The following is a 25,815-nucleotide window of genomic DNA, read 5'->3' as shown; positions in this document are numbered from 1 at the left end:
CTGCCCTTTATTCTTTCACTCCAGTGGCCTTCCATTATTGCGGGTGCTGCAGCAGTGGAGACCTGCATCTCCACAAGCAACAAGTGGGTGTGATGCAGTGAAACCTGCCTTTAAGAGACAGTGGTGTGACAACAGTGCCCCCTGGTGGCGTCAAACAACCACTGTTTACACACCTGCTGCTGCTGTTTAAGGTTTAAATGCTTTAAACGCTTTAAATGTAACTTCTTAATTTCTTGCTTTCTTGTAAATAAATATAGATTTATTACATTCTCTGCAAAATAGTCCGGATCAGATTCTGAAATAATGTAACACTGAAAACAAAGTAGTGATTATCAAACTCTACCCACTGACTGAGATTCCTTTGTTTGTAAGGTTTTTAAAAGACAGTATTGATCAAAGGCCACATCAACTTGATGCAGAGAAGTTTTATGCGCCAGTAATTTGGACTTTTAGCCCTTATTCTTACGTAAGTGACTGATACGCACTGATTTATGCATTTCATTCTGCACCAATGCCCATGAGAGTAAACTTGAGCTAGTAGAGCAGAGGTAGAGAGGGAGAAGCAGCGGACCTGTTCTTTTTCGAGTGCTCGTCCTTCCCTTTCTTCACTCCAAAGATCCTTGTGATCAGAGTGCTGAAGAGGAGAGTGGAGGAGTTCCTGACCTGGGATACAAAACAACAGAGGGAGGGATGATGGAAGACAGAGAGAAAGTGTGTTTAATATCAAAAGTGACCACACAGCAAACAGCATCACAGATACAGAGAAATTAGTGATAATCACCTTTTTCATCACTATTAGGTTTTGCAGAAACAGACTGCCTCAGACTGACGTGCCAGTTGGGTAGACCACATAAGCAATGCAGTCCAACAGCAGTAAATGTCCATGAAAGTTCTAATCAATTCTTGTTAAATCTATTCAGACAAATACTGATTAGATTTGTTATATATTTAGTCTACCATCAGGTGTATAAATGCGGTTGCCAGATATTAGAATCACCTCCCAGAAAAAGTGTTCGAGTGGAAAACAAGCATGACGTTGGGGGCACATTTTAATCCATCTAAAAACAACGGAGAAAAACAGATGTGTTAAACATGGAAGTGGAAACTCACTGCCCAAACAGGAGAGGTGAAGCCCAGCACAGCAGCCTGCAGTCCGTCTGAGACAAAGGGAATGATGTTTTCCCCCAGACGAGTGTCTCTGTACAGAGCCCGGAGGATGTTCAGCGCGTGGACCTGTGGTGAGGTAAACACAACGCACAGTGACAAAACAATGATTTATTTTTGGAAAACTTTCACAAAATTACTCAAAAAATACACATTTACGTAACCGTGAAAGCATTACATTTGTCAACAGGCCTCCAAAGCCGATGTGCTGAACAACTTACTACTATTCGTCCTTATTTAATGAGCTGGGAATATTTATAAATATTACGCAACCTTCAAAAGATGACTGACCTCATGTTCAGGCTGGTAGACAAATTTAACAGCAGCAGCCAGATTAATCGTTCCTGATGTATTTTCAAGAGCTGAACGGTCTCCACTGTGCCATCCAGCTCCATTATAATGGATATAATCCAGTTTGTTTTATATTCAGAATAAATTAATACTTCACTGAACTTCAAGGGAGCTTCCACTGTGTTAGGGGTACAAGTAAGGAGTTTTTTCAGAAAGCAGCTCTTCTAGGTAAAATCTGACTGGATATACGACTCATACATGAGGCTGCAGGGAGGTCAAACCTGAGGGACAGTGGAGCTGTCAGTGTTCCTGTCAACAGAGGGCATGGCCAAAGTGATCAGCTCCCTCATGGTCATCTTCAACAGGCTGCAACTGGATGACTTGGGCTCAGAGGAGAGAAGAGCCTGCGGAAGAAAAAAACAAAAGGAAGAGAAAAGAATGAGCCTCGAAACAGATCAGTGTTAATGATTCATACTGTGTGTTTATGCAGATTTTGGTGACTGCACTTCTAGTAACAGTCAGACTCACAAAGGATCAAAATCAATGCCAAACCAAAAATATATATTTTTTCTCTTTTTATATTCCTTGTAAAAAACCTGGTTCCTACATGACCCACAATGAAACTCATCTGCTGACAATTTGGTTGGAGATTTGTGTGATTCAGATATTTTTATTTTATGTAGTCTTCAGTCTCCACCTCTGCTTAATTAATAATTAATAAATAGTGGACGGAGCCACCTCTACGCCACCCACTGGCTTGAGGACTATCTTTTGAAACCTAAACTTTGACATAATATACGGATGGTATAATGCTCTTATGCTGTGTGTTGGCTGGGTTTCTATGAAGTCAAAAGTCTACAATATAGTAATGAAATGTTATCTACCTGTCAATTTATTTCTTAACAAAGACTCCAAAAGATGTTCGATCCAAGTAAACATGCAACATGTTTACAGCTATGCAGACACAATGTATGGTGTGCATTTTGACAAATAATGGCAACTGATGAATTTGTGGATTCATTTCATAAGAGGCCACGCGAACTACCGTCAGTTCAGTGGCTTAGATTCATTTCCATCTCATCGTTTGCAAAATTTTACTGGTCGGGCTGTAAAGTGAAATGATTTATTCCCATCACTGTTTACAGTACAGTGGTATTTTATCACATAAAGACAGGTTTACAACTACATAAGTTGGTCTATACTGATAGGTTGACTGAATGACATCATGTGTATGTGCCAGGAGTGGGAGCTGGGAATGTGGGAGCCCGGAGGTGACAGCAGTCGGCTGCTGTGTGAGAAAGGAGTTATCTTACTGTGGGAGCTGATGGGAGCCAGCTGTGTGTCTGGCCTGGGTTATGGTTAACAGTCAGGCCTGGGAGGGATGGAGAGATGGAGGATGGAGCTAGGGAGGAGAGGAGGAGGCACTGTCTGGCTCTTATGAGCACTTGGGGGGTTGGGGTGGAGAAAAGCGAAGAGGAAGAGGAGGGCTAGCCCGGTTCCTGTGAAGTCTGTCCCAGGTCGGTCCAGACCAGCATGAGGCGAGAGCAGGAGCCAGCCTTCCCGGATCTGACTCTGTCTTTCTGTGTGAAGGAATGCAGCTTGAGGCTCTGCCAGGGTATCGACTTCTGCCTCTCTCCAGACTTCCTCCGCTCTGCCAGGCTCTCCCGCTCTCTCCTTCATCTTATCTCCTTCGTCTCTCCATCTCCTTTCATCCACATCTTGTGTCGCCCGTATTTGTTTTCTATAGTGATCTGTGCTGCCTTACTACTCTTTCTTCTCTCACTTTACTAAATCTCCAACTTACACGGTCTAACCATCTCTTCATTAGAAAAGCAATGAAGAGATAAGCCATATATTTATATAAATATAAATTTCCATTAATTCCTGTTTATAGACACCTTGTCGGGCATTATCCCTTACATAATTCCTATAAATATTCAGTAATCATCACATCGCAGCCACGAATGTCAGTTACAGGAAGACAACTGTTGGACATTTGAAACCTAGAATTTAGTTTCAGTCTTTCAAAATCAAAATTAAGAATGTAATCAGGCTAAATTCAGCAGATTCAAGGACCAGACATTCTCTTTACAGCACACGTGCCTGGTTTATAAACATGTAAAAAACAGAAGGGAGTCGGTGATGTCAGCAGTGCAGCCATGCGCTTCTTACCCATGACCACAAGAAAGAGCACCCCCCCCCCCCACTCCCAAATTACTGCTATGATAAAACATGAACTCTGTCATGTCTAGTTTTAATATCAGTAATCAGAGGAAGTGGGGAGGCGAGTTGTGGCTGAGCAACAGACTGAGTCAGTCAAGTGTTAAGGCAGGTTAGTCAGATATTACAACACATTGTTAGAGGTGTGTGGGACTGGTGACTACCAAGAGGGGGTCAACCAAAGGACAACGTGTGTGTGTGTGTGTGTGTGTGTGTGTGTGTGTGTGTGTGCATGCGTGCGTGCATGTGTGTGTGCAGATATAGGTGTGTGCATGAATCTGTGTGTTTGTGTGCGTTTATGCGATTCACAGAGTAAAAAAGACGGATGGATTAAGAAACTCAGTGTTCTTCCAGCATGAGTGCTCCAGCGGCATGCCAAGGACTGCTGATTGCACTACTTTTAGGAGTAAACAGGAACACAAGGACACACACACACACATGTTCACACACAAGCGTGCACAGAAACATAGGGTTGCTATTGTGAAACCTCAGAAAAACCTTCCAACATTCATTCGCTAACCGTAACCAACACTATGCGCATGTAACAAATGCCATATCATAAAGCTCATTTTGACTAATCTTTTTTTTTTTTTAAATTAACCATACAATGTGATTTATTTTTGCAGCCCTGTATCACAGATCGCATTGCCTCTGATCATCCTCTGTCCTCTTAAGACCCTCAAGTTAGGATAAACTCTGAAAGAAACCTGAGGGAGAGCTACAGAGGAGGGATACCTCTCCTCCTCCTCCTTTGAAGGACGGGTATGCAATACCTTATTTAAATCCAGAAAATGACAACTGAATTGACATAAATAATTAAAAATAAAATCTCTGTTTTGCCTTTGGTCTATGATGATGGAAAAAAGGCTCAAATAAAGCAATGACCCAAATACTGTGACTTGAGTAGCACCAAAGGATCCCAAACAGCAACAAAGGCGGACTGTGTCCAGAGAGGGCTAGATTCAGTAATGATGGAGTAAACCAATGTGACCACTTGACCGCACACTCTGAAAAAACTAAATGAGAGGAATGTGATGTTTACTGACAAAAGGTCTGCATCTCCTGCTTTCTGAAGGGTTTCGAATTAAAACAACAGGGCCTCTTTCCAACACTTAAAAATCAACGGGGCGAGTCCGGAAACAAGACGGATACAAGTGAGCACCCGTTTGATACTCCTTAGTCTGATTCTTGGCATTTACATTTTCAAAGTCATGCTTACACACCTGGATGTAGAAGGGTATTCCAGCGCTGCGGCGTGTGGCACACAGCTTAGACGATGGGTCGCTGGATTTGACCTCTTCTAGAACCTCAGACAACCAGCGCGCCGGAAGCTGCTGCAGCGCCTGACTTCCACTCCTTACAAACACACACAAACACACAATATCAAATACACAGAATCTTACAGCAGATGAATCACTATGAAATTCCACATGTTGACTCATTCAGTTAGATATGAAATAAATAATTCACTGTGGATCTAGGTCTCCTGCGTAGCCTCCCTTTTTTAAAGTGGTTGATATCACCATGGCTCCCTGCTCTAAATTGTGACACATTACCACTGTTCTCTGCACCATCTGGTACGCTGAGTGTTTTTAAAACAAATGCTAAGAATACAATCTGAAGAAGGTCTGACAAACACACACCCACAAGAAACTGCCATGCCCTGTTCTGTAAGGAGCAGCTGTTTGACAAGAGCCGGTGGAGCGGAGAGGACAAATTAAAACAATCCAATGTGAAGGACCGGGCGAAAGGCGCAGCACTGCTACACACACACTCCAGTGCACTTTATCAAACACCCTTCTCTCACACTCACACACGCACGCACACACACATTCAGTGACTTCACTTATTTTACATTATATATTCTTAATTAACTGAAAATTACTTTGAAGAAATCCGTTTGCACCGCTAGTGCACTTGCACTAAATTTTTTAGCGGCAAAAATTACAAACCGTGCATTTAAATGCCATTTACTTTATTACAGCACATTTAACAACTTAAATTTTAAGACCTAAGCCTAATTATGTAAGTACCTAAAGTTATTACTGTGAGATTTAGTGTTTAAATTAACTGTTTTAATTTTACATCTAATCGTATCTTATCTGTAGCACTATACTTTGTTACAGGATGTACTTTTAGAAAGTGTTAATAAATTAATAAAATGTTGATTTTGGTTTTATATTTCTTTCACTTTCATTACACGTTGAACAGTACCGCAGCACAGACTGATGGGGCCTCTGTGGCGACGTGCTGCCAGGGGCAACATTCAACGTGGCTCGAGTCTCCTACAACCCGACACTCCCCATCATCTGCGCTATTCACAGAAATAATCCTGCTATTATCCTCCTGAGGGGAAAGAAAAAGCAATCTTTTAATTCTCAAACGACATGAAAGAATTTCTCACTTTCTTGTGCCTCTCTGTTTTTCCTCAATGGTGGGTTGTGGAGGATGTCTCGAGCCCTGCGGCAGGTGACAAAACCACAAAACCGTCGCAGCAGTGTTGCCTTTGAACCACCCAGGGCTGAGCAGTTAAAACAAAACTCACTTGTTTTGTTCTGTATGAAAAAAAAAACAGTCCCGCAGTGTGTTGTGTAATGAGGACGACATTCTAGTGGTTGTGTGTAGGAGTGCTGGGAGTGTGTGTACTGCTCAGGGCACTTGTGGATGCGAGTATGTGTTTTCAAGAGGGGGTGAGCAGTGTGTGGATAGTATGCAGGCCGTGTGCTGGGTTACGGGGTGTTGATTGCGGGGTGCTTAACCGCGGCCTTTGATGCTCTGCCTCGGGATCTGGCTCTGGTGTGTTCCACTGTGTTTGCACTCTCTCGCTGTGTCTCCTCGTCTCTCTCTTCATTCTTCCCCATGTTCTCTTTCTATTTACTTTTGCATCTCTCTTTACGTTTCCCTTTTTTGCCCCCCGTCGCTTTAGACTCCTGGTTTGGCACGTGCATTTATATCTGCACTCTTTTACAGGAATGGTTCCCAAATTCTCTGTCAGCCACAGCCCCACAGGCGGGTCAAATGAACTCGAGTACCCCTTCACCAACACCATCCATGTTTAAATATTAATGATAGTACTTTTGATTTCACCGTTTTGATTGAGTGACCCCTTAGTGGAAGAAATTACAAACTGTGCCTTTAAATGTCATTCACTATATTACAGCAGGTAAAACATCTTCAAATTTTACATCTAATCTTGTCTAATGTATTGGCTTTCATATTTCAAAGCTACCAAAAAGCATTGGTGGTGATGTTAGATTTCATTTGATTCCCTCACTTTCTGACGCATCATCTGATGTTTATCCAGAAGTTATAGCTACAGGTGACAGATTTCTCTGGGTTTAAACATGTGGGAAACAAGTACACGAGCTCTGTCCCAGGCAAAGACATGAGATATCAATATTCACATCTCTCGGTCACAAAAAAAGCGGATCAAACAAAATGTTGAATGGATCCTTTAAATAAATAATGTATTAGAATGTCACGCAAAAGTAAAAAAATAGAAAGCTTAATTTATTCAATATTAACATTTTAAGCATTGTTAGTTGACACATTGTGTTCCTCCATTATCTGCAGGCACACTGTTTTAATGCCGACATCTCTGCTGGCTGTCATGAGGGCTCCACGAGAGATACTGAGAGGACTTCTTGCTAATGACAAGGCACACTCACACACTCTGTGTTATGTTGGGAGCCAGTGCCTGCAGCCATTCAGCAGTATTACCTTTCAGCCCTTTGCCCTGAATGTGAACACACACACCTGCACAGCATGTCAGTGAGGCGTACAAAGCCCACATAAGCCAGTTCAAAGGCGCCACGATGACGGGACTGCAGGAGCTGCTGACGGAAGTACAGGCCGACTCCCTCCACCTGTAACAGAGAGAACCAGGGAGGGAATCAGAGACTGAGCGGGTCCGGTGTTATGTATGCATGACTTTAAAGCCTCCTGCTTTCCCCTTCCAGCAGAAATGAATGTGACCAGTTACTCAGGTTCAAAATGACATAACTGCAGTCAAAAACATTATATGTCAGCCAGGCTGCACACTACCTGAACATTTGAACAGTGTAGACAGCAAGCAGCAACAGCCTAGAGTGGCTGAAAAATGAGGGAATAGGGTGACATATTTCTCTGTTCGAAGAAGTAGATGTTTTCCTATGTGACAGTAGTTTCCTGTCATATGATCATAGTAATAATCTGAGGAGTCAAAAATGCCGAGATTGTAGTGTAGTTTTTCCGAGCACCTTTCCACGGAGAATCAAGCAAAAAAGTCTGACTGTAGAGGGGTCACTTTTAACTTCTTAGGTGATACATGTCACAGAGGTAGATTGTTCTACGACTGCACTGACTGTAGTAATCTACAGTCTGAAACCCTAGTGTGATAGGTGGGGTATCTCATGGAGTAAAAGCCTGTTTCAAAACTTTTTGAAGCGTTTCAATGGCTCACTTTCAGTTGAGCATCATCACCTACCATCACCATGTACGTTTGAAGCCTTTAAGCTTCGGGATTACGGTTTCATGCCGAGACGGTGTTTATTCAGTCTCTACTTGAAGTCATGACCACGACTCGTTGTGATGTCTCAGGCGGCAGCAAATTGCTGAGAGTTTGGAAAATTATTGGGTAACGTGTCAAAGCACAGAAACTAATGTGGATAGATGACGAGTTAAGTCTAGTGGTGCAAATCCCCACAAAGAGAACACTTTTCATCGTTGTGCAAAATCCCTCACCTCAAAGGCCATGACTATTAGTCTGTGAGAATACGTCCACTGAAACATGAAAACAAAACAGGGGAGCACTAAGATCTAAATAAAACCTCCCTTGCAAACGTTGTTCTTGAGAACATGTTCTGACATAAAAACAGGTAAAAGGGCTACTGTATGGGCTACTGTAGAAACACAGCAGCACAAAATAGCAAACCCTTTGAAAAAGATCCTTCTCCCTCTGTGGATATACAATGAAAGGCTCATACTAAGACACACAATTTTTAGTTTTAAGTTGATCATAAACTGGTAAAAACATAGTTATGAACATTATATTCCATTTTTGCGAAACACATAGATCCCACTTAAGTCATGTAATTAGAACAAATAATTGAAAAAATACCCCCAACCATGCGAATGACAAAATTCCACTCATGCGCGATCAAACTCTAATCTGCATTTTCTAATCTCACTTTACCTTTTTACCTATTTGGCAAGCAAAGTGAAGCTGCAACACTGGCTACACACTTAAAGACTACACTTAAGTTTTCAGCCAGTGAGTGTTGAGCCTGTCAAGCGTGAGAGCGGCATGTCAGTAGCGTGACAAGTGTGTTCAAAAAAGGATGCTGAGACATCCACATAATGGCCACTGTCAGTAAAACCATCCAGTTAGTAATAGTGTTAGCAACATTATTCTAACTATACACATACACACAACACACACAACTGAGTGCCGTGGCAGTGTGTAAACTGGTGAGTGTGTTGCAGGTGAGGCGGCAGGGCGAGGCGGACGCAGGGCTCCAGCGCCCTGTCATTAAGGCTGTGGTATCACCGCCACCACAGAGGCGGCCAGGCCTCGACTTAGTCAGGGGTGGCATGGAGGGCACAGGGAGGGGTGGCGAAACATAGATGCAAAAAAACACCCTGCATGAAAAGGGGGGAAAAAAATCCCGACGGCCCCTCAGGGGATGTGGGGTTAGACACAACATCTAAACTAACACAGACGCAGACCCGCAGATGAACGGGGAGTACGCCAGTCACTGGAGCCTTCAGCAACGATGTCACTGACTCAAGGAACACTGATCTATGAAGATAGCAGGAGAAGGCGTTCAAACAAAAAATAAATAAATGAATAATATGTGTAAAAGCAAAATATTGCAAAAGAGAAAGTGTAACAAAACGTATGGCTTGGGCAGCTGCTTTTTGGCCACATGACTGGACAATAAACTCAACTGACCCTGCCGACCCAAAGTGGACTAACTTAAACACCAAAGTATGGACTGAGGAAACCACAGTGGTACCAAGCCCAATGACTTATCACATTGCTGGCCAGAGTGGACTCCCAGGACAGGCCTGACCTCACGGGGGTAAAAATGGCAGCGACAGTCACTGTTAGAAGGCCCGTGGCTGCCGGGGCCCAGACCGCTGCGGTGCTGAGCTGGGCCGAGCCGGGCCGTGGCTTCGCCTATTTAAAGTTTCCCTCCCAAAGGTTCCCGTCTGTGTAACTGTTTAAAAGGGCCGAGCAAGCTTCCTGCGCCGGGCGGGGGAGGGTATGGGGGGTGACTTTATTTAGACGTCAACTTCCTGTTTGCAAACGTGCCCGTTTCCCAGAAAAACTTCCATGTGCGGAGAGGGAAGTTTCCCAAGTCTAATTACATGTATGGCTCGGGGCCGTGACAGTGACCCAAATAGCCAACTTCTCCCCCGAGGCCGAGGGTTAGACAGCACTCTGATAATGTTGTTGTTGTTGCAGCAATCTGCAGGAAGAATTGTGAAGTGCGGGTGTATAAATGGTTCAGACAACAGAAGGACTGAAAGCACTCATTCAGATTCTTTTACTATTACACAATAAACAAACTCAGCTGCTCAGGTTCAGCGCGGCTGGACTGGTCAGGTATGTTGACATGGTTAAAATTAGTTGTAATTACAGTTAATTAAGTTAAAATACATATATTTTAACTTTAAGTAAGACTTGACTCTAATTATGAAACATTTCAAGCTTCAGTCGCAAGACGCCAGAGGGTTTTTATGAATGAATGGAATGTATCTAAGCACATTTACTCAAGCGTTGCACTTTTGTACAGGTCTAAGGTACAAGTCTGTATACACAAGTATACAAGTATATGCACAAGTATATGTATACATGTAAATACATGTATACATGTACACATATTCTCAGTGACACTGAATGGGTAAATCTAATAACGAAAGGTGGAAAAGCAGCATTTTGGTTTCAGAGGCAGTTACTGGACCTACTTGCTACTAAGTTACACAGTCTTTACGTTTGACAGAGCCTACGGAGTCTTTAGCTGTGTCCAAAGTCACCTCCTAATTCACTCATTCTGTATTCTCTTTAACCACTGCTAAGTGAGCAATGAAATATGATGACATTTGCTTGTTTGAATCATCATCAATGTTTGCCATCTTTGACAGGTACAGGAGATTTTTAGAGAAATGATGTGTTCATGATATGAATTGATTGTGAGCTACATTTAGAATTCTGTCACACAGAATGGATTCCAAAAATATTTTGCACTGGAGAGCAAACATAAAGTAGAGCTGGACAAAGCATTCCTATTGTGTTAATAGCGGTATGTGTGTGTATGTGGGTGTGGGTTTGTTTCTCCCTTAGCTGCAGAGCGGCCAGACAAATGGTCTGGCTCCTCTGTGTAACCAGGGCTCCAACCGATCCAGGCAAAACTATGCCAATAAACACCAGAGCTGTCAAACTCCAGCTGACCAGCGACTTTGGTGGTCCCTCAAACTCAAACAGTACAAAAACGTGTATTGTCCTGTCAGGATGTCAAAGTGCTACACCTTCCTTTGTTCTTTGTTACAGTTGGCCGTAACAGTCCGGTCTCCCCTCTTTCACTGCTTCATCTGAAAAAAGTTCTAATCACAATGCATCATCTTTACTGAAAAAGTCTCAAAATAATGTGGCAACTGCTCAATAATGAAAAAGGAAGATATCAAACCATTACCATTAATGCCCATCACAACTATTGCTGTTGCCATGGTGCCACGCAGTGACAGAAACATCTGCAGTGTTGCCAGGCCAACAAGGATGTAACACAGGATGCTGGCTGAGGACCGCAGGAGGTGTTGAGCTCACACACATTTTGGGAAGAGATGTGTTTTGGTCACACACACACACAAAGTATACACATACATTTGCCCATGCATGTCATCACTGTGGTAGGGCAGAGTGACTCTGTCCACAGAGACTTGGCCAGACCCAACTTTCCAAACACTACTGGAATCACCCCACTGACTGTTAATGCTAACACACACACTATTCCATATGCACACACACAAAGCGTGGAACTGATGACAAGCGAATGAAACAGAAAAAGGGATGCGGTAAGGACGGAGTGGACAGGAGTTCAGATTTTCCTCTTGTCCATGCAGTCCGCAGCATGAGTTTGTTCAATCATCGGTTATGTAACAAGGAACACTGCCATAGTTAGCACATTGACCAACATGCTGTCCATGATATCACCACCAATTATCTCTTCGGGACACTGTGGTTGTGACGTCATTATCGAGTCAGTTTCTGCAGTGACAGTTGAGAAACCTTGGCTGTATTCTGCCAAATTGTGTCCATTTGTCCACTTTAATGGCACTGAAGAACTCTGGCAAACTGTAACATGTTGAACTGAGACCAATACATGCACAATCTGGTCAAAGTTCAATAATCAACAAGCTAGGCTGGCTAAATTGACAAACTGCCTGCTAGCTGTAGCATACCATTTACTATATAGATATGAGAATGATATCAAACATCTCATCAAGGGCCTAGTCCACATGTTCACTGACATTTTTGGAAACAAGTTTTTAAAAAAACCAACGGGAAATAAGATGCAAAAAACGATTGCATTATACAGTCCAATTTGTTGTCTGCTGCTACCCTGTAGTAAACTGACTGATGATGATACATTTGCACCAATACATTCCTGCAATTAAAAATATTCCCAGTAAAGAAACTACAGAGTACTAAACTGTGCCTCCCTATCACACAAACACAAAAACACACATTCAGCCCATAGTACAGTACAGCACAGATACTTCCTTCCTCTGTCAGAGCTGTACAGTATATGCATTGGTCCACAAGCACACACACGTACACATACGCTTTACCCCCTACACATACAAACACAGCCTGTCTGGTACCCTTGTTATTATGGATGTTCACATGCTGAACCACTCAGACAACTATTCCTGTGTGAGTTTGTCTGTGTGTCAGTCTGTGCATGTGTATGTGTGTGGGAGTGTGTTGTTTGCAGCGCTCAGTGTTTTCCTGCTGGTGGTGGAAGTGATTTTGAAAGAATGCAGTGGAAAGGGAGGGCTGTCGCGGCCGTTAAACCAGCAGGGTCGGGCCTCAAATGAAAGCGTGGCGCTAACGAGGGCGGATGCTAATTGAAGAGCCTCCCAGCGTGGCAATACAAACACACACAGAGACACACACACACATTGGCATCATTCCACAATACAGTGAATATATATGCATACCGTGAAAAAAGATGTCACCTTATTATATGGATTAGGCCTATATATACACTCGGTTTGTGTGCTGATGTAAATAGCTGTCTACTGTAAATCTCAGCTGAGACAAGGTTAGCGTTTAATCTAATGTCGCCGTTTTCCAATAATCATTACTGGATGAGAATGGCAAATACTCTATATGATCAAGGTGGGGGGGCTGGCCTGTGTTCCTCAGCAGTACATTACCACAGATCAGCTGTTCTACAGTTGGTTGGTTAGCCGTGCTAGCCATTGCATTCCCAAACTGAGACTTCAAAGCAGTGAAGTAAAGCAAATCATACACCGGAGGGAGCAGAGCATGTAGGAATGCATCAGTCTGACATTCTCTCTCCCAATACTGATTTATAATACAATACAATACTTCCAAACACACTGGAAATCTAGATACCTCTCTGTCTAGGATTCATCAACTCATGGGATCAGTTTTATGTAACATAACATGAGTTCAGGAATAATTCAAATCTGAGTCAGTGGCCCACTTTGATGGAATGCGCACTGAATTTTTTCATGGCATTCATAAAGAAACTGTATTTAATGAGGATTAATCACATAACTTGAATAGCACTCATTACAGCGCATACCTCTGCACAGGCCCAACAGCCTGCTTTAATTCAATCAAGCCTAATTTTATATCAAACTCATAAGCCCTTTATAACTCTAAATTTCAAATCACCCATAACTGCTTCATCAAAATTTAAATGAACTTCCCAGAGAAACTGCTGAAAATGTCAGAAAACGCATTAAAACCTTCTTGGTGGAGGTAATGGTCTGTACTGATACTGATCCAGAGGACCAGAACATCCCTATTGACTTAGGTCAGTAAGCTAAAATTAATGTTAGATTTATACTATAGATTTTGGACTAATGATCATTTGACTTTTTTGATCCATTATGATATGAATCAGTAAATAATAACATGCTGGATGCTACTGTGTGTGAGGCAACAGGGGTAAGAGAATGAGAGTGAATCTGTGTGAGTGTGTTTTGCATGTCAGGATCTCACCTGCTCTTCTGTGATGAGCCCAACGTGCGTGTGCGCGCTGTCATTGGTGTAGTGCAGAGGCAGGCTCTGACACAGCTGTCCAAGCAGCATGGCCACTTCCTTCATGCTCCGCCAGCAACATACCAGCACCATCTGGGCTGTCACCCTGTAGCCCTCACCGCCTGGAGCCAACACATACGCGAACGGACACAGCGCACACACACACACACACACACACACACACACACACACACACACACACACACACACACACACACACACACACACACACACACACACACACACACACACACACACACACACACACACAAACATGAATAAAATTACATGGGAAAAGTTTGATCACATTCTGGTTTATTACCTAATTCCTTAAACTAAAAGGGACATGTGTCTCCTGTATTGCACCCCGTTAAAATTTGTATTCAGTAGAAGCCAAAAGATGGAGGTCATATGATGTGTCTGGTTACACTTGTTTAGGTAATAATTTTAATAAGATTCCTAGAAGTACTGGTCACAAAACATAAGGTCAAACACTGCCCCCATCAGGACATCACTAGTACTGCACACACCACTGATTTCTCACAGCTCCCTCTCTGAAATTTTAAATTGTTGGCCCTGGGCTGAACATCTGTGGACATACTGACAAAAAACTCCAATAGTGTGTCAGCATTCCAGAAATATGACAAATAAGCTGATAGGAAATTCTGACCCTTAGTAATCAGTCAAAAGAAACTGATAGTGCAGCCAAAAAATAACATGTGTCAGTCTTGATATTATCTTTGTCTTCCTTAACTTTATGTACAACGGAAGGTGAATCTGACAAATTGATTATCTGGTCAGTGGAATCGGATTTTACTGACAAGATATGACAGGAGGAATCTGGTGCCAAGGAATTTAAAGTACCTAAAAAGGGACCATGGGCTGTGTGTACAGCCGCTGCAGCTGCTCCTCTTTAGGAGGAGCGTCTCACTATTGGAATACATCTGAATGGGGGCAATATTCGTTTACTTAGAGAAATGAAACACAAACAGCATCTGTACGACAATCTCTAACTGACCTCTGTCCAGTGACGGTGTGTGTGTGGTCTGGCTCTGTGTGTGATCATCCTCCTGGTGTGTGTCCAGCTCTCTGGCACTTGTGAAGAAGTCATTGGTGTCTCTGGGTTGAATCTCCTGCAGGATCTTCTGCAGACCTGCGGATGTGTCTGTCCAAACATACACACAGAAAAACATCATATTGCTAATGTTTTCTGCCCGCTCCTCCTCTGTATGCTTCTCCCAACTAAAATTGTAGGTTTGTTCTAAGAATTCTCTCTCAGTATTTTCTTTTTGTTAGTATTTAAAGTAATACAACCTGTAGCACTTCAGAATACAAATGTAAACAGAGATCATCTGTTTTAGTATTTTACTATCTATTTATAGCATTTTGTTATGTTGCTACAGTGTCATTCTCCTATCCTCCATGGATAATTAAAAGGTCCAGGGTGTAGGAGTTAGTGGTATCTCAGAGCAAGGTTACAGATCGCGACCAACTGAATACTGTCATCTCACCCTGTTCTTCCATAACTGCCAAAGACCGTAAGACTCTAAACAAGTGAAAAGCTCTTTCTAGAGTCAGTGTTTGGTTTGTTTGCAGACCTGCCAACCTTGTCAAAATATTTTGAGTACCACTTGTGTTGTGCGGCTTTTTTTCGCAGACTTTTGCAACTCCATTGCTTTGCACGCAGTAATTTCCCCATTCACTGGCTGGAAATCGGTTATAAAACAATAAAACCTATATTTTTGATTACAATACTTTTAATAAAGAAAATATAGACATTTTGCACTCATCAACAGAAAACCAAAAAATGCTATGTCCTTATCATGACAGCTTTTCAATGGAACACAGAAACACTTTCAAAACATGAAAATGCTGTTAACAAACCATGGTAACTATATAATTTAAAAAAAATTTATTTTGTTGACATGGACCCTCTTCTTTTTGGCAGGTCTGCTGCCCTGTCCCTCCCTGTCTTCGTCTCCCTCATCTGCCATGGCAGTGGTGGCAAAACTTGCTGCAAAAGATTTGTTGGCTACATGTTTAAACTGTATAAATAATCACATTCCTCCTTATATACAGGCCTGCAATGGATATATATAGAGGCTAAAATACACACACACACAGATGCACCGCTGCCTCTTTTTTCTCTTTTTTCTTTGACGATGCATTGGGGTCATTAGGGGAACATGATCGATAGATTTGCTAAGAAAAAACACCTCGCAAATCTGTTTTTTTTTTTTCTTTTTTTCACTTAGACTTTGGCTCGAATGTTTCCACAGTGAAAGTAACGTTATGCGTAACGGTTCACATCTCTCTATAAAAGCAAGGAATCTCTGTCTGTCTGTCTGTCTGTCTGTCTGTGTGTGTGTGTATCAAATATCTCTGCGGATCAGGATCAGACTGACCTGAGACTTACAACATGGCTGCTGCGTGTTTCAAGGGTGTGCGACTTCGCATTTGTTTGGACTGCAATGACACCGTTAATAAATTATTTCATAAATGCTTTACAAATTCGTGAGCATTGTCCACCGAGCCACCACAGTCACGTGCGCACCAGAGCCAATCACTGCAGAGCCCACCGCGACCCCCCACCTTAAGAAACAAGCAGAGTTATACCTGCAGCTACGTGAGGTGGACCGGGGTTTTGCCGGCGGTTCAGTCCCGTTCTGTTCGGTGCATCTAAACTGACTGTTGTGTATTAATGAGACTAAACGAGTCCGGACCAAGTCTGTTCGGGTCTGAGCCGGAGACGCGCGAACAACAAAGTGGAATCGGAATCTGTGGATGTTCGTGTGTAGCTAGCCGCTAGCCGCTAGCCAACCTACATGGCCCACCTCCCGAGGCAACGGCACCGGCACCGGCACCGGCACGTCCAAAACCGGACTTGGGGTAAATAATGTCCGCCACACTTTTTCACAAACATTGCCGTCACGTTTGCTTTGTGTCTGGTGCAGGAAGAAATGGTAAAAACTGGCTTTTGTCACGAAAATGTCCAAGCAGCAAGTTTGGTTGTTGAGGAACAGGAAGTTGTGGGAGGGACGGAGGCAGTGATGCAGACAGCGACAGAGAGAGCGAGTTTTGAGAGTTGAGAGATTTGTGACATATAGCGTTTTTGGAGTGTATAGTTAGTGTGTTATATGGTGTTTGGTGTGGTGTGTTTAGTGTGTAGTGTAGTCGTTTTTTGTGTTGCGAGTCAGAACAAGGAGGAGACGGCTGAATGTGGAGCAGGCAGGAATGAGCTGAGGAGCCTAAGGCATTGCCTGCATTTGAATGTAAATAGTTACATATAACTACGTAAATTTCAAAAACTTATGCAAAAATTTAGCAAACAACAATTTATATTTGCATTATAACTAATGCAATTGGTTCATTAAACTGTTTGTGATTTTCACAGTAAAAAATAACTTTTTCCTACTCTGATTTTATGTTATTTTGTGATTTTAGGTCCATAGTGTTAATATAATATGTCAAAATAAAAAAAATAACTGTACAGTCACAGATGTGAGGTTGTGCTGAAAATAATGACACCAAACAAGACAAGGTAAATAGTTCTTAAGGTGAAATAATATAATGGTATAATCAAAAGTTATATCCCTGACATCCCACCTTCAAACACAACCTCATTTTGCCATCCATGAAAAATCTACTGAACCTCCCACTTTTCTATAGGAATACATGCTTCCTACGGGCAGTGCACTAGTTTACCAAAAGCTGGTAGGTCCGCTGACACACACACACAAACACACACACACACACACACACACACACAGTTTACCTTTTTAAGCGGCAACTGCAGCGAGTGGGGGACGGAGGACGGAGAGGGAGGCAGAGGGCAGGAGGAGGCAGGGAGGAGGGGGGCGGGATGTTACGCTATAGGTTCGGTAGACTCGTTATTCTCCGCTTTTCTACAATGATTAACTGAAACTCCTTCACCACGCTGCTGCATCGTGCTGTCAGACATGAGTACCGCACGTGCACATTTGCCACAGAACTCACATGTCCTCAGCTTTTTGCATAGTTTAGAGGGGCGAGTCGTACCAGCGTATTTAGATGTCAAATTGCGTACTTGCTACGCAAAATGCGTACAGGTTGGCAGGTCTGTGTTTGTTCTGGGCTACTGTATAAACATGGTGGTGCAACATGACAGACCCTGTGGAAGAGGGCCTGCTTCCTCAAAGTCAAACAAGCAATCTACTAAGGCAAAGAAGAGTTAGACTGAGAATATGAGTGTTCTTAAATGCAGCAATTGAGTATACATTTGCTGTAAAATTAGATTACCTGAGTCTGTATCCATGGGGATGAGACCCTCTGGGGAGGAGCTCTGGACAACAGGGGAAACCACATCAGACATCCTGTAGCACACAGCGATCAGCTCTGACACCAGAGATCTCCACTGCTCAGACTGGCTCAAAGTCCTGCACAGACACATACACATTTAGTAAACTGGTAAGCATATAACCAAGATCATGGGTGAATTTGCTCTTTAAATACAATATGTTGTTGTCAGGAACGTGTGGAGAGCTTTCTTTCACTGTCTTTTAAGATGTGTATGTCTTGTTGTTATTCATGTGCTCACTCAATGTTGAGATGCTGCAGGACAGCAGTGATGCAGTGGGCTCTGCCATAGAGAGGACAGGAAGCAGCTGCCTGCAAGAGAGATGACTCAGCTCTCGACACCTCTAACTGCAGACAGTGCAGCAAGAACTGAACCACTGGGGACAGAGGAACGATAAAATCCTGATATTGAACACATCATTATGTATTCACATGCATACATTTATGAAGGGTGAAACATCTGAATCTTACCAGCCAGTGTGTTGAGTTCCAACATAAGGGCCTCAGAAGGCTGAGGCGGTGGGGAGGGAGGCTGGAAATCGAGGCCCTGCTTTTGCGCACATTGCAGCAGAGCCTGGCTCAGGTCGGGCTGGTGAAGCAGCATGTTGAGGAGGTGAGCTGCCGACACGCTGTCAAAAGGCCTGGTGCTGGTGCTGAGGTCCAGAGCAGCCTGAAGGACACAATGCATCCTCTCCTGGACCTAACATCGGAAAGAACAGAGATCAATAAAACAACTTGAAAACACGACTATGAAAACACATGAATTCAAGTAATGCACTTAAGAAAAATTATGTATGTGTTCTTGTACTTTACTTGAGTATTTCCATCTTCTGCTAGTTTATACTTCCACGCCAAAAAATATGTTGGCAAATACTGTATTTTTTCCTTAGTACCACATTTTTTAAGTCAGTATATTTAACAGGCATTTGTATAAAACAAACATACACCGATTCTGAAAATCAGCAAAATGATTCATATTGGATGCAATAATCGTTCAACCCATCGAACATAGTACATGTACATATATGTATAATTTACTTATGCTTTTGATAAATACATTTAATTTAGGATACCTTGACACTTTTACTCATCTGCTATTCATATGGGTGACTTTCACTTTTAACAATTATTTTTATACGGTATCTTAACTTTTACTCCTATTTGAATTTTGAGTAAATTTTATCATAGAAATGGTAACAATTTTATGAACACAACGTTTTTTAATCTTAAAAAAAATAGGGCTATACAGTTCTATAAAACCAATGTCAGCACAAAACAAAAACTATGTTGACAAAATCAAAAAGGTGCCAAGTTTGGTCAGTAGGTTATATTCAGGGTCTTGACAGAGCTTGACACTCATATTAACCTGTAGTCCCACAACTGATCCCGGGAGTTTCCGTAGTAACGTCGAGGCCAGTTGTTTGACTTCCAGGAAGTTGCTGGCGATGCAGTAGAGGACATTCTGAGCCTGTGCAGAGGTCACAACTTCACCGAGGGCGAACGCGTCAGGCCCTGAGGAAAACAAAGGTGAGGAAACACAGGAGGAGACGGTGAATGACAAGAGGGAGAGCAGACGCTGAGCCAGCTGGAGCGTCAGGTTGGCATCAAAGTAAAGAGCCTGGCTAGTGATGGATACGCTGCTGCTTCAGGCACTGACACAAAGGTGGAGTCCAGAGCTGTGAGCTGGCCACTGCTATTGCAATGAAATGTGCCAAGCATCATCACTGTAGTGTCCTTGAGTAAAGCAACAAACTCTCCTGTGAAAGTTCACTGCAACATTTATATCCACTATTAGAGCAGCAATGATTTATATAATAGTTGTCATATTTCACTATGAATGGATTAATCATCTGGGTCATTTATCAAGAAGAAAACAGTCCAAAATCTCCAAAATAAAATCTCTCTAAATGTGAATATTTCCTGGTTACCTTCTTCCTCTATGACTGTAAAATTAATATCTTTGGATTGTGGACAAAAACAAAACATTTGAGGATGTCATGGTGTGCTTTGGGAAATACTGATTCATATTTGTAACCATTTTCTGACATTTTATAGAAGAAACAACCAATTGATTAATCAAGAAAAATAATCAACATATTTGTCAACATGAAGATATGTTAGCTGCAGTCATTTAAAACTGCCACTGATGGCCAGTAGGTGTACCTGTGCTGAAGGTGAAGAGCTGGCCCAGCAGACACAACAGGTGGAGGGACATAAGGCATTTAGAAAAGGAAGCTCCAGGAAGCAAAACCTCCAGGAGACTCACACACAGCCAGCGCAGGAAATCCTACATCACACACACAACAGGCCCTTAGTTTATTTCATATAACACAGAAAAAGACTCAGGTAGACATCTACATTGTCATGTTCCATTTGTTTCTTATACCTTGTACAGATGTAGCGTGTGTTGGTCTCTGTCTCGCTGCCCCTGGTCTCTCTCCTGGATCAGCCTCTTCTGCAGCAGCACAGTGCTGTCCTTCATTCTACACAGCAACTATGTAGTACAGGACATCAAGATCAGTTGAAAAGTTTTGATTTGATCATTACATCAATGTGAAAGGGTGATTAGCACTGCAGATCCCTTTGATCAAAATCACATTACTTCTATTCACATCAGTCCACAAGTCAAATTCAGTAAGAAAATTAAATTCATGAAAAAAATAATTATTGAAGACAATGTGAGGTAAATAACTGACCTTCTTCAGTAGGCTGACTGTCTGTTGTCTGACGCCTGGTGACTGACTGTTCAGATTAGGTGGCAGGAAGTGGCGGATCAGATCCATTTCCTGTGAGGTCAGAACTTCAGTGCTGCGGTGACTCTCACACACTAAGCCCAAAGCGTCCATCCTCACCTGATGACACATACATATTAGGTATATGTCACACAAATGTATGGAAAGATAAAAATGCTGACTTGTCCTGAGGATGCACACATACTCACTTGATCATGTTTGTGTACCAGTGCTTGTCGGAGCAGGGAGAGGGGCACCAGTCCTCCCCACAGCCCCTCCTCTGAGGATGGAACAACACCCTGGGCCCTGGCTGCCCGCAGGCACGTCATGAGAGCTCCCAGTGCACCCCTGCTGCCCGAAAGACCTAACAAGGAATTAAAAAACTGTGTTCATAGAAGCGTGGGAAGAAGCTTTCATAGAATCTTTTTTTTGCCACAACAGAAGGTGAGATATAATAAAATTAATAATCAGAAGGAAAGTAATAAAATAGTTCCATTCATGTGAAGACATCTGCTTATTTGAGCCTTCACCTGTGCTGCATGCCGTTGTGTCCTGTAAAGCCTGCACCATGTGCGCCAGACTGGAGGGGCTGCAGCGTAAGAGCTTAGGCAGGAAATAGTCCAGGATGTACGTGGTCTGGTCCAGTCTGGCACGGCACAGCACCTGAAGCAGAGGGGTCACCCACGTCTGGTGCCAGTGCCCCATCCACTCCTCTGGAGCAGTCTTGTCTGCTGCAGCAGCCTCACTGGCCAGCTGGGCCTTGTGGCTGACAAAGAGCCTCTCCAGCAGGTCGCTGGCATAAGGAGCGAGCGTCTGGTCTCCCATCAGGCCCAGCAGGCAAGAAGGCAGCTGGGGATGGATGTCAAGCAGGTACCTTGCCCCGTAGAGCTCCACGAAGCAGCCCAAAGAGCCGTACTTCCCTCTCATATGCCACTCCAATCCCAGCAGGTTTTGGGTGAGCTCTTTGATGTAAGAGTCCTTGGTTGGATCACAGGTGGAGGGGTTGGTGTTCTGATGAAGGAGGAGGAGGTTGCGGAACAGGGAGCGGGTTTGGTGGCGGACTCCATCCAGTGGGTGCTCCCAGTGGGAGTAGATGTGCTCCAGCAGGTGACGCTGTAGCTCGGAACCTCCCCTGAGGGACTGCAGGAGGTGGGGAGGGCAGGGCTGTCCCTCCCCCGGCTGGCAGTCCAGGGCAGCACTGCTCCACAGTGTCAGCACCCGAGCCACCACCATGGCTGTACTGGACTCCTTTATACTACAGAATAGAAAAAAAACGACTTGATGTTTACTTAATAGAAAGACTTGTTTCACACATATGAGATCACACAGGTCAAGTATTCAGACATACCTTTTTCAAATTACATTAAGCACTGGGTTATCTTAGTTTTGAGACAGATTTTAATTGTGTTTCTTCTTCGACGATGAAATTATTTCAATCCACATTAGTCAGTAGTGAATAGAGATCAGACTTACCTGACGTCTAGATCCAGCAGTGTGTTTGGGACCAGAAGCAGCAGCTGTTCCCACTGTGGCCCTGGGAGAGCGCCCTTCCAGCTCAACATGGCCAGAGCCCCATGACACAGATACAGAGAGACACCCGGTGGGCGACCACCCGTACACAGACCCTCACACCTCTGCTTTAACCAGTGAGGAGCTGAGTCCAAACCCTGAGCTGAGCTACACAGCAAGCTGCACACCTGGCACACAAAGACAAGAACACTTAAAGACACCTGACACATAAGAGAGTAATTTATTGCAGTACAGTTTATTGATTTAATTTGATTAATTCACGATGAATGTATTTAGGGAATACAACAGCTACATATGAATGTCATTGCATTTTCTAATGTGCTGCTTGGTTTAGATTTGTAAAACAAACATTTAACTAGTCTTTTATGCAGCTGGGTTAAACACCATGCTACATATACATTATATTTGCTGTGTTACATGTTAAAGGAAGATATTTATTTTCAAGATCATTACTTAAGTCAGTCCAATAAGAACATTAGTAAAATGTTCTTAAAATGCATAAAGTGCAAAATCCTGAGTTTTTCATTCTCAACTTACCACAGAAGCAACTTCATCTCCACAGCCCATCACAGACCTGATCAGCAACACTACTGCCATTCCGGCTGTACTCTGGACAGACTGGATGAAATCCTCTGGAAACAAGGGAAGGAACAGAGGTGGAAAAATGTCAGACGGAAATACTTTTAGAGCACAGAGGTGCTTGTGGTTTCTAATATCTTATTTAGGAAAAATAAGTTGACCTCAATCAAAATTCTAGTTAGATCAAATGAGACTTAATTGAGCAAAGACCTACAGTCCACCTTCTTTGTGAAGTTGCTTCGAACAATGTATTTGTGTGTAAACAGAATCAGTATAAGTCAAAATGTTTGTGATCTTCACTTCCTCTGGAAACACTTAAGACACATTTAAACTGAAACACATAGGAAAATGATCTAAGACAGTAACATGCAACGCTTCTATAATGATCACACTGAGGTAGAGAAAATTAAATCTGGTATATTCATATTTTACTTCAGCGTCTATAAAATACTATGAAACCTGTTCTTTCACCAGACAGAGATACTGAGGATGCAATCAAAAATAAGGTCTTAATGTTAGAAGGTAGGTGATGATTTGATTGGTGGCCTTCTCTTAAAAACAAAACAGCCCTAACCTCATCAGTATGCCTACCAGTAAACTCTTGAGGGTCGAAAGAGAGAGTCTGACACTTGCCTTTTGAAGCCAACCTACTGTTTTAAATAGCTGAATGCATCAGAAGCATTTTGAGATGCATCAATACGCCTTGATGCTCATATTCTTGTTTAAATTTTGTAGCATCAAATGTGACCATAGCTGATTTTCTGTAGCAGTAGTACCCGTTTGAAGAGAGCTTAAAGATTAAAAGAAAAAAACTTTTAAGAGACAGCAAGAGAGAGATATCACAACTGAGTCATTTGCTGTGTCAGGTGTTTCTCCATGTCCGTGTCCTGTTTCTTACCATCAGTGAGGATGTGTGTGTAGCAGCCCAGGAGGCAGCTCAGTGTGTCGTCCAGCTTGCAGTGCTTCTGTTCAGCCTGCAGGGCAGTGCTTATGGTCTCTTGAGATCTCTGGATCACCAGCATTGATGTCTTTACCACAGACAGACACGAGTGCATCAGCTGGGCCTGGGCAATGTGACGTCCTGCTAGACCACTTGGATGACATTAGGGGGCGACAGAGACACATGGATCATCAACAAGCTACATATGGTCACCAAATTCCCTCATGTATCAAAATGTATAGAAGATGCACACTTCACCCACTCTGGAAATAAAGCTACAACAGCTGTTTTTGTTCCATGGCTAGAATAAAGTAAATTCAACCTCACTGTGTAATACAATACAAATCAGCTGGTAAGGAAGGGAAACATGAAATATGGAATATGCCTCTGTACCTGTTCTGTTGGAGGTATTCACTCAATCCCTTATGAAGGAACTGCAACACTACAAGGAGCAGAGGAGAACAAGAACATCAATGAGAGGCTTCTCTAAAAATTAGGCATTCCTGATTTAAAGTTTTTTTTCAAACAAGTGAAGTAGGACACTAACCTTCCGGCAGCAGTTTGTTAATACATCTCTCACCTGAAAACAGAAAAGTATGGAAAGGTAAGTATTCTTTTAATCAACAGGAATTAAGATTTATCTGTTGTCTGCAGTGATCGAGAGTAGAATAGGTCTGCAGTAACAGCAAGGTGAGCACCACTCACCAAGAGCAAAGCCATCCAAACAGGCAGTGATGGTGTCTACAATGTGTGGATAGCGGTCCGAAGATGGGTTGGAATAACAGTTGGACAAGCAGGCAGACAAATTGTTTACGGTTCGCTCTTGTAGCCATGCTGGTACTGAACTTAAGGCACTGAGGAGAGCAACACAGGAACATGTTACGTAAAACATTGTAAGGCTAGAAGTAGCTCATAACAGGCAGTTAGAAGAAACTTTTCAAGATGAGGAAGTCAGCCATAATTTTAGGACTCTTAGACTTTTGGGTCTAAGAGCCATTCACAGAGCATTTTGATGCTACAAGTTGCTACTGATTTAGACCATTTAGTCCATTGTGTCATTTTATTATTATTATATTGTACTGAACGTTGAATACGTTATTTCTTGTCTTAAACCTGCCTCTCCCTCTCTTTTGTCTGGGAATTTACACAGATATTAAATTTACATTATGTTGGGACAAAGACTTTGATTATACGATTCACCATTTAAATCCTTGTTGCCAAATGAATGCACATATAATCTATTATGGGAAGCTGGTTGCCTCACTAGCAAGTGACCACTGAAATTGGCTAAAAGGCTGTGTTCCCCATCTCATTTTCTTGAATAGATGTGTTTCAGACCAAGAATAATCCAATTTTGCCCTGTACCTGGCAATGGCACGTCGTAGGGGGTTCTTGGCCTGCAAGGAGGTGTAGACCAGAGACAGGGTGTGTAGACAAGCCTCTAGAAGAGCTTCATCAGGCTGTTCTTCAGTCAGTGCCTCCAGCTGTGACCCCGCCTGGTGCAATATGGACACACAATAGTCATATTCTGCTTGGTGGCCATCCACGTCATTTGTTGAATAATGAAAACATGATGCTTTCATAGCGGTCACATGATTAAATCTCATATTGCTCCTTAAACCAACCTTTTTAACCAGCTGGATCTGCTGCACTGGCTCTGTCAACTCCAAACAGGACTGCAGGGTGTGGGCGAGCTGCCTGACTCCATCCTCTCCTCCATCAATAGAGAGGGATGCTTGGAAGGA

The 25,815-nt window shown here is 42.8% G+C and overlaps 1 protein-coding gene across 2 annotated transcripts in view; it reads right to left on the bottom strand.

Annotated features, from left to right (window-relative positions):
* The window catches only part of thada (THADA armadillo repeat containing), a 96,208-nt gene that overhangs the window by 69,727 nt on the left and 666 nt on the right, over positions 1–25,815 (bottom strand). For both annotated transcript variants that reach the window (XM_030442585.1, XM_030442586.1), the window contains exons 3-26: positions 25,696–25,805; positions 25,436–25,566; positions 24,776–24,924; positions 24,618–24,650; positions 24,464–24,512; positions 24,029–24,222; positions 23,089–23,183; positions 22,495–22,718; positions 21,552–22,276; positions 21,231–21,385; positions 20,986–21,141; positions 20,676–20,783; positions 20,453–20,576; positions 19,656–19,801; positions 18,761–18,989; positions 18,531–18,666; positions 18,233–18,369; positions 14,973–15,119; positions 13,916–14,076; positions 7,432–7,541; positions 4,899–5,031; positions 1,737–1,859; positions 1,111–1,233; positions 572–663 (exon numbers count right to left, since the gene is read on the bottom strand). In XM_030442585.1, coding sequence (XP_030298445.1) covers positions 572–663; positions 1,111–1,233; positions 1,737–1,859; positions 4,899–5,031; positions 7,432–7,541; positions 13,916–14,076; positions 14,973–15,119; positions 18,233–18,369; positions 18,531–18,666; positions 18,761–18,989; positions 19,656–19,801; positions 20,453–20,576; positions 20,676–20,783; positions 20,986–21,141; positions 21,231–21,385; positions 21,552–22,276; positions 22,495–22,718; positions 23,089–23,183; positions 24,029–24,222; positions 24,464–24,512; positions 24,618–24,650; positions 24,776–24,924; positions 25,436–25,566; positions 25,696–25,805 — 3,790 coding nt within the window. The remainder of the gene's footprint in view (positions 1–571; positions 664–1,110; positions 1,234–1,736; positions 1,860–4,898; positions 5,032–7,431; positions 7,542–13,915; positions 14,077–14,972; positions 15,120–18,232; positions 18,370–18,530; positions 18,667–18,760; positions 18,990–19,655; positions 19,802–20,452; positions 20,577–20,675; positions 20,784–20,985; positions 21,142–21,230; positions 21,386–21,551; positions 22,277–22,494; positions 22,719–23,088; positions 23,184–24,028; positions 24,223–24,463; positions 24,513–24,617; positions 24,651–24,775; positions 24,925–25,435; positions 25,567–25,695; positions 25,806–25,815) is intronic.

The sequence above is a fragment of the Sparus aurata genome, chromosome 15 (assembly GCF_900880675.1).
Source record: "Sparus aurata chromosome 15, fSpaAur1.1, whole genome shotgun sequence".
In the NCBI taxonomy this organism is placed as follows: Eukaryota; Metazoa; Chordata; class Actinopteri; order Spariformes; family Sparidae; genus Sparus; species Sparus aurata.
Note: the sequence above shows the minus strand (reverse complement) of the source record. Positions and strands in the feature narration are given on the sequence as shown.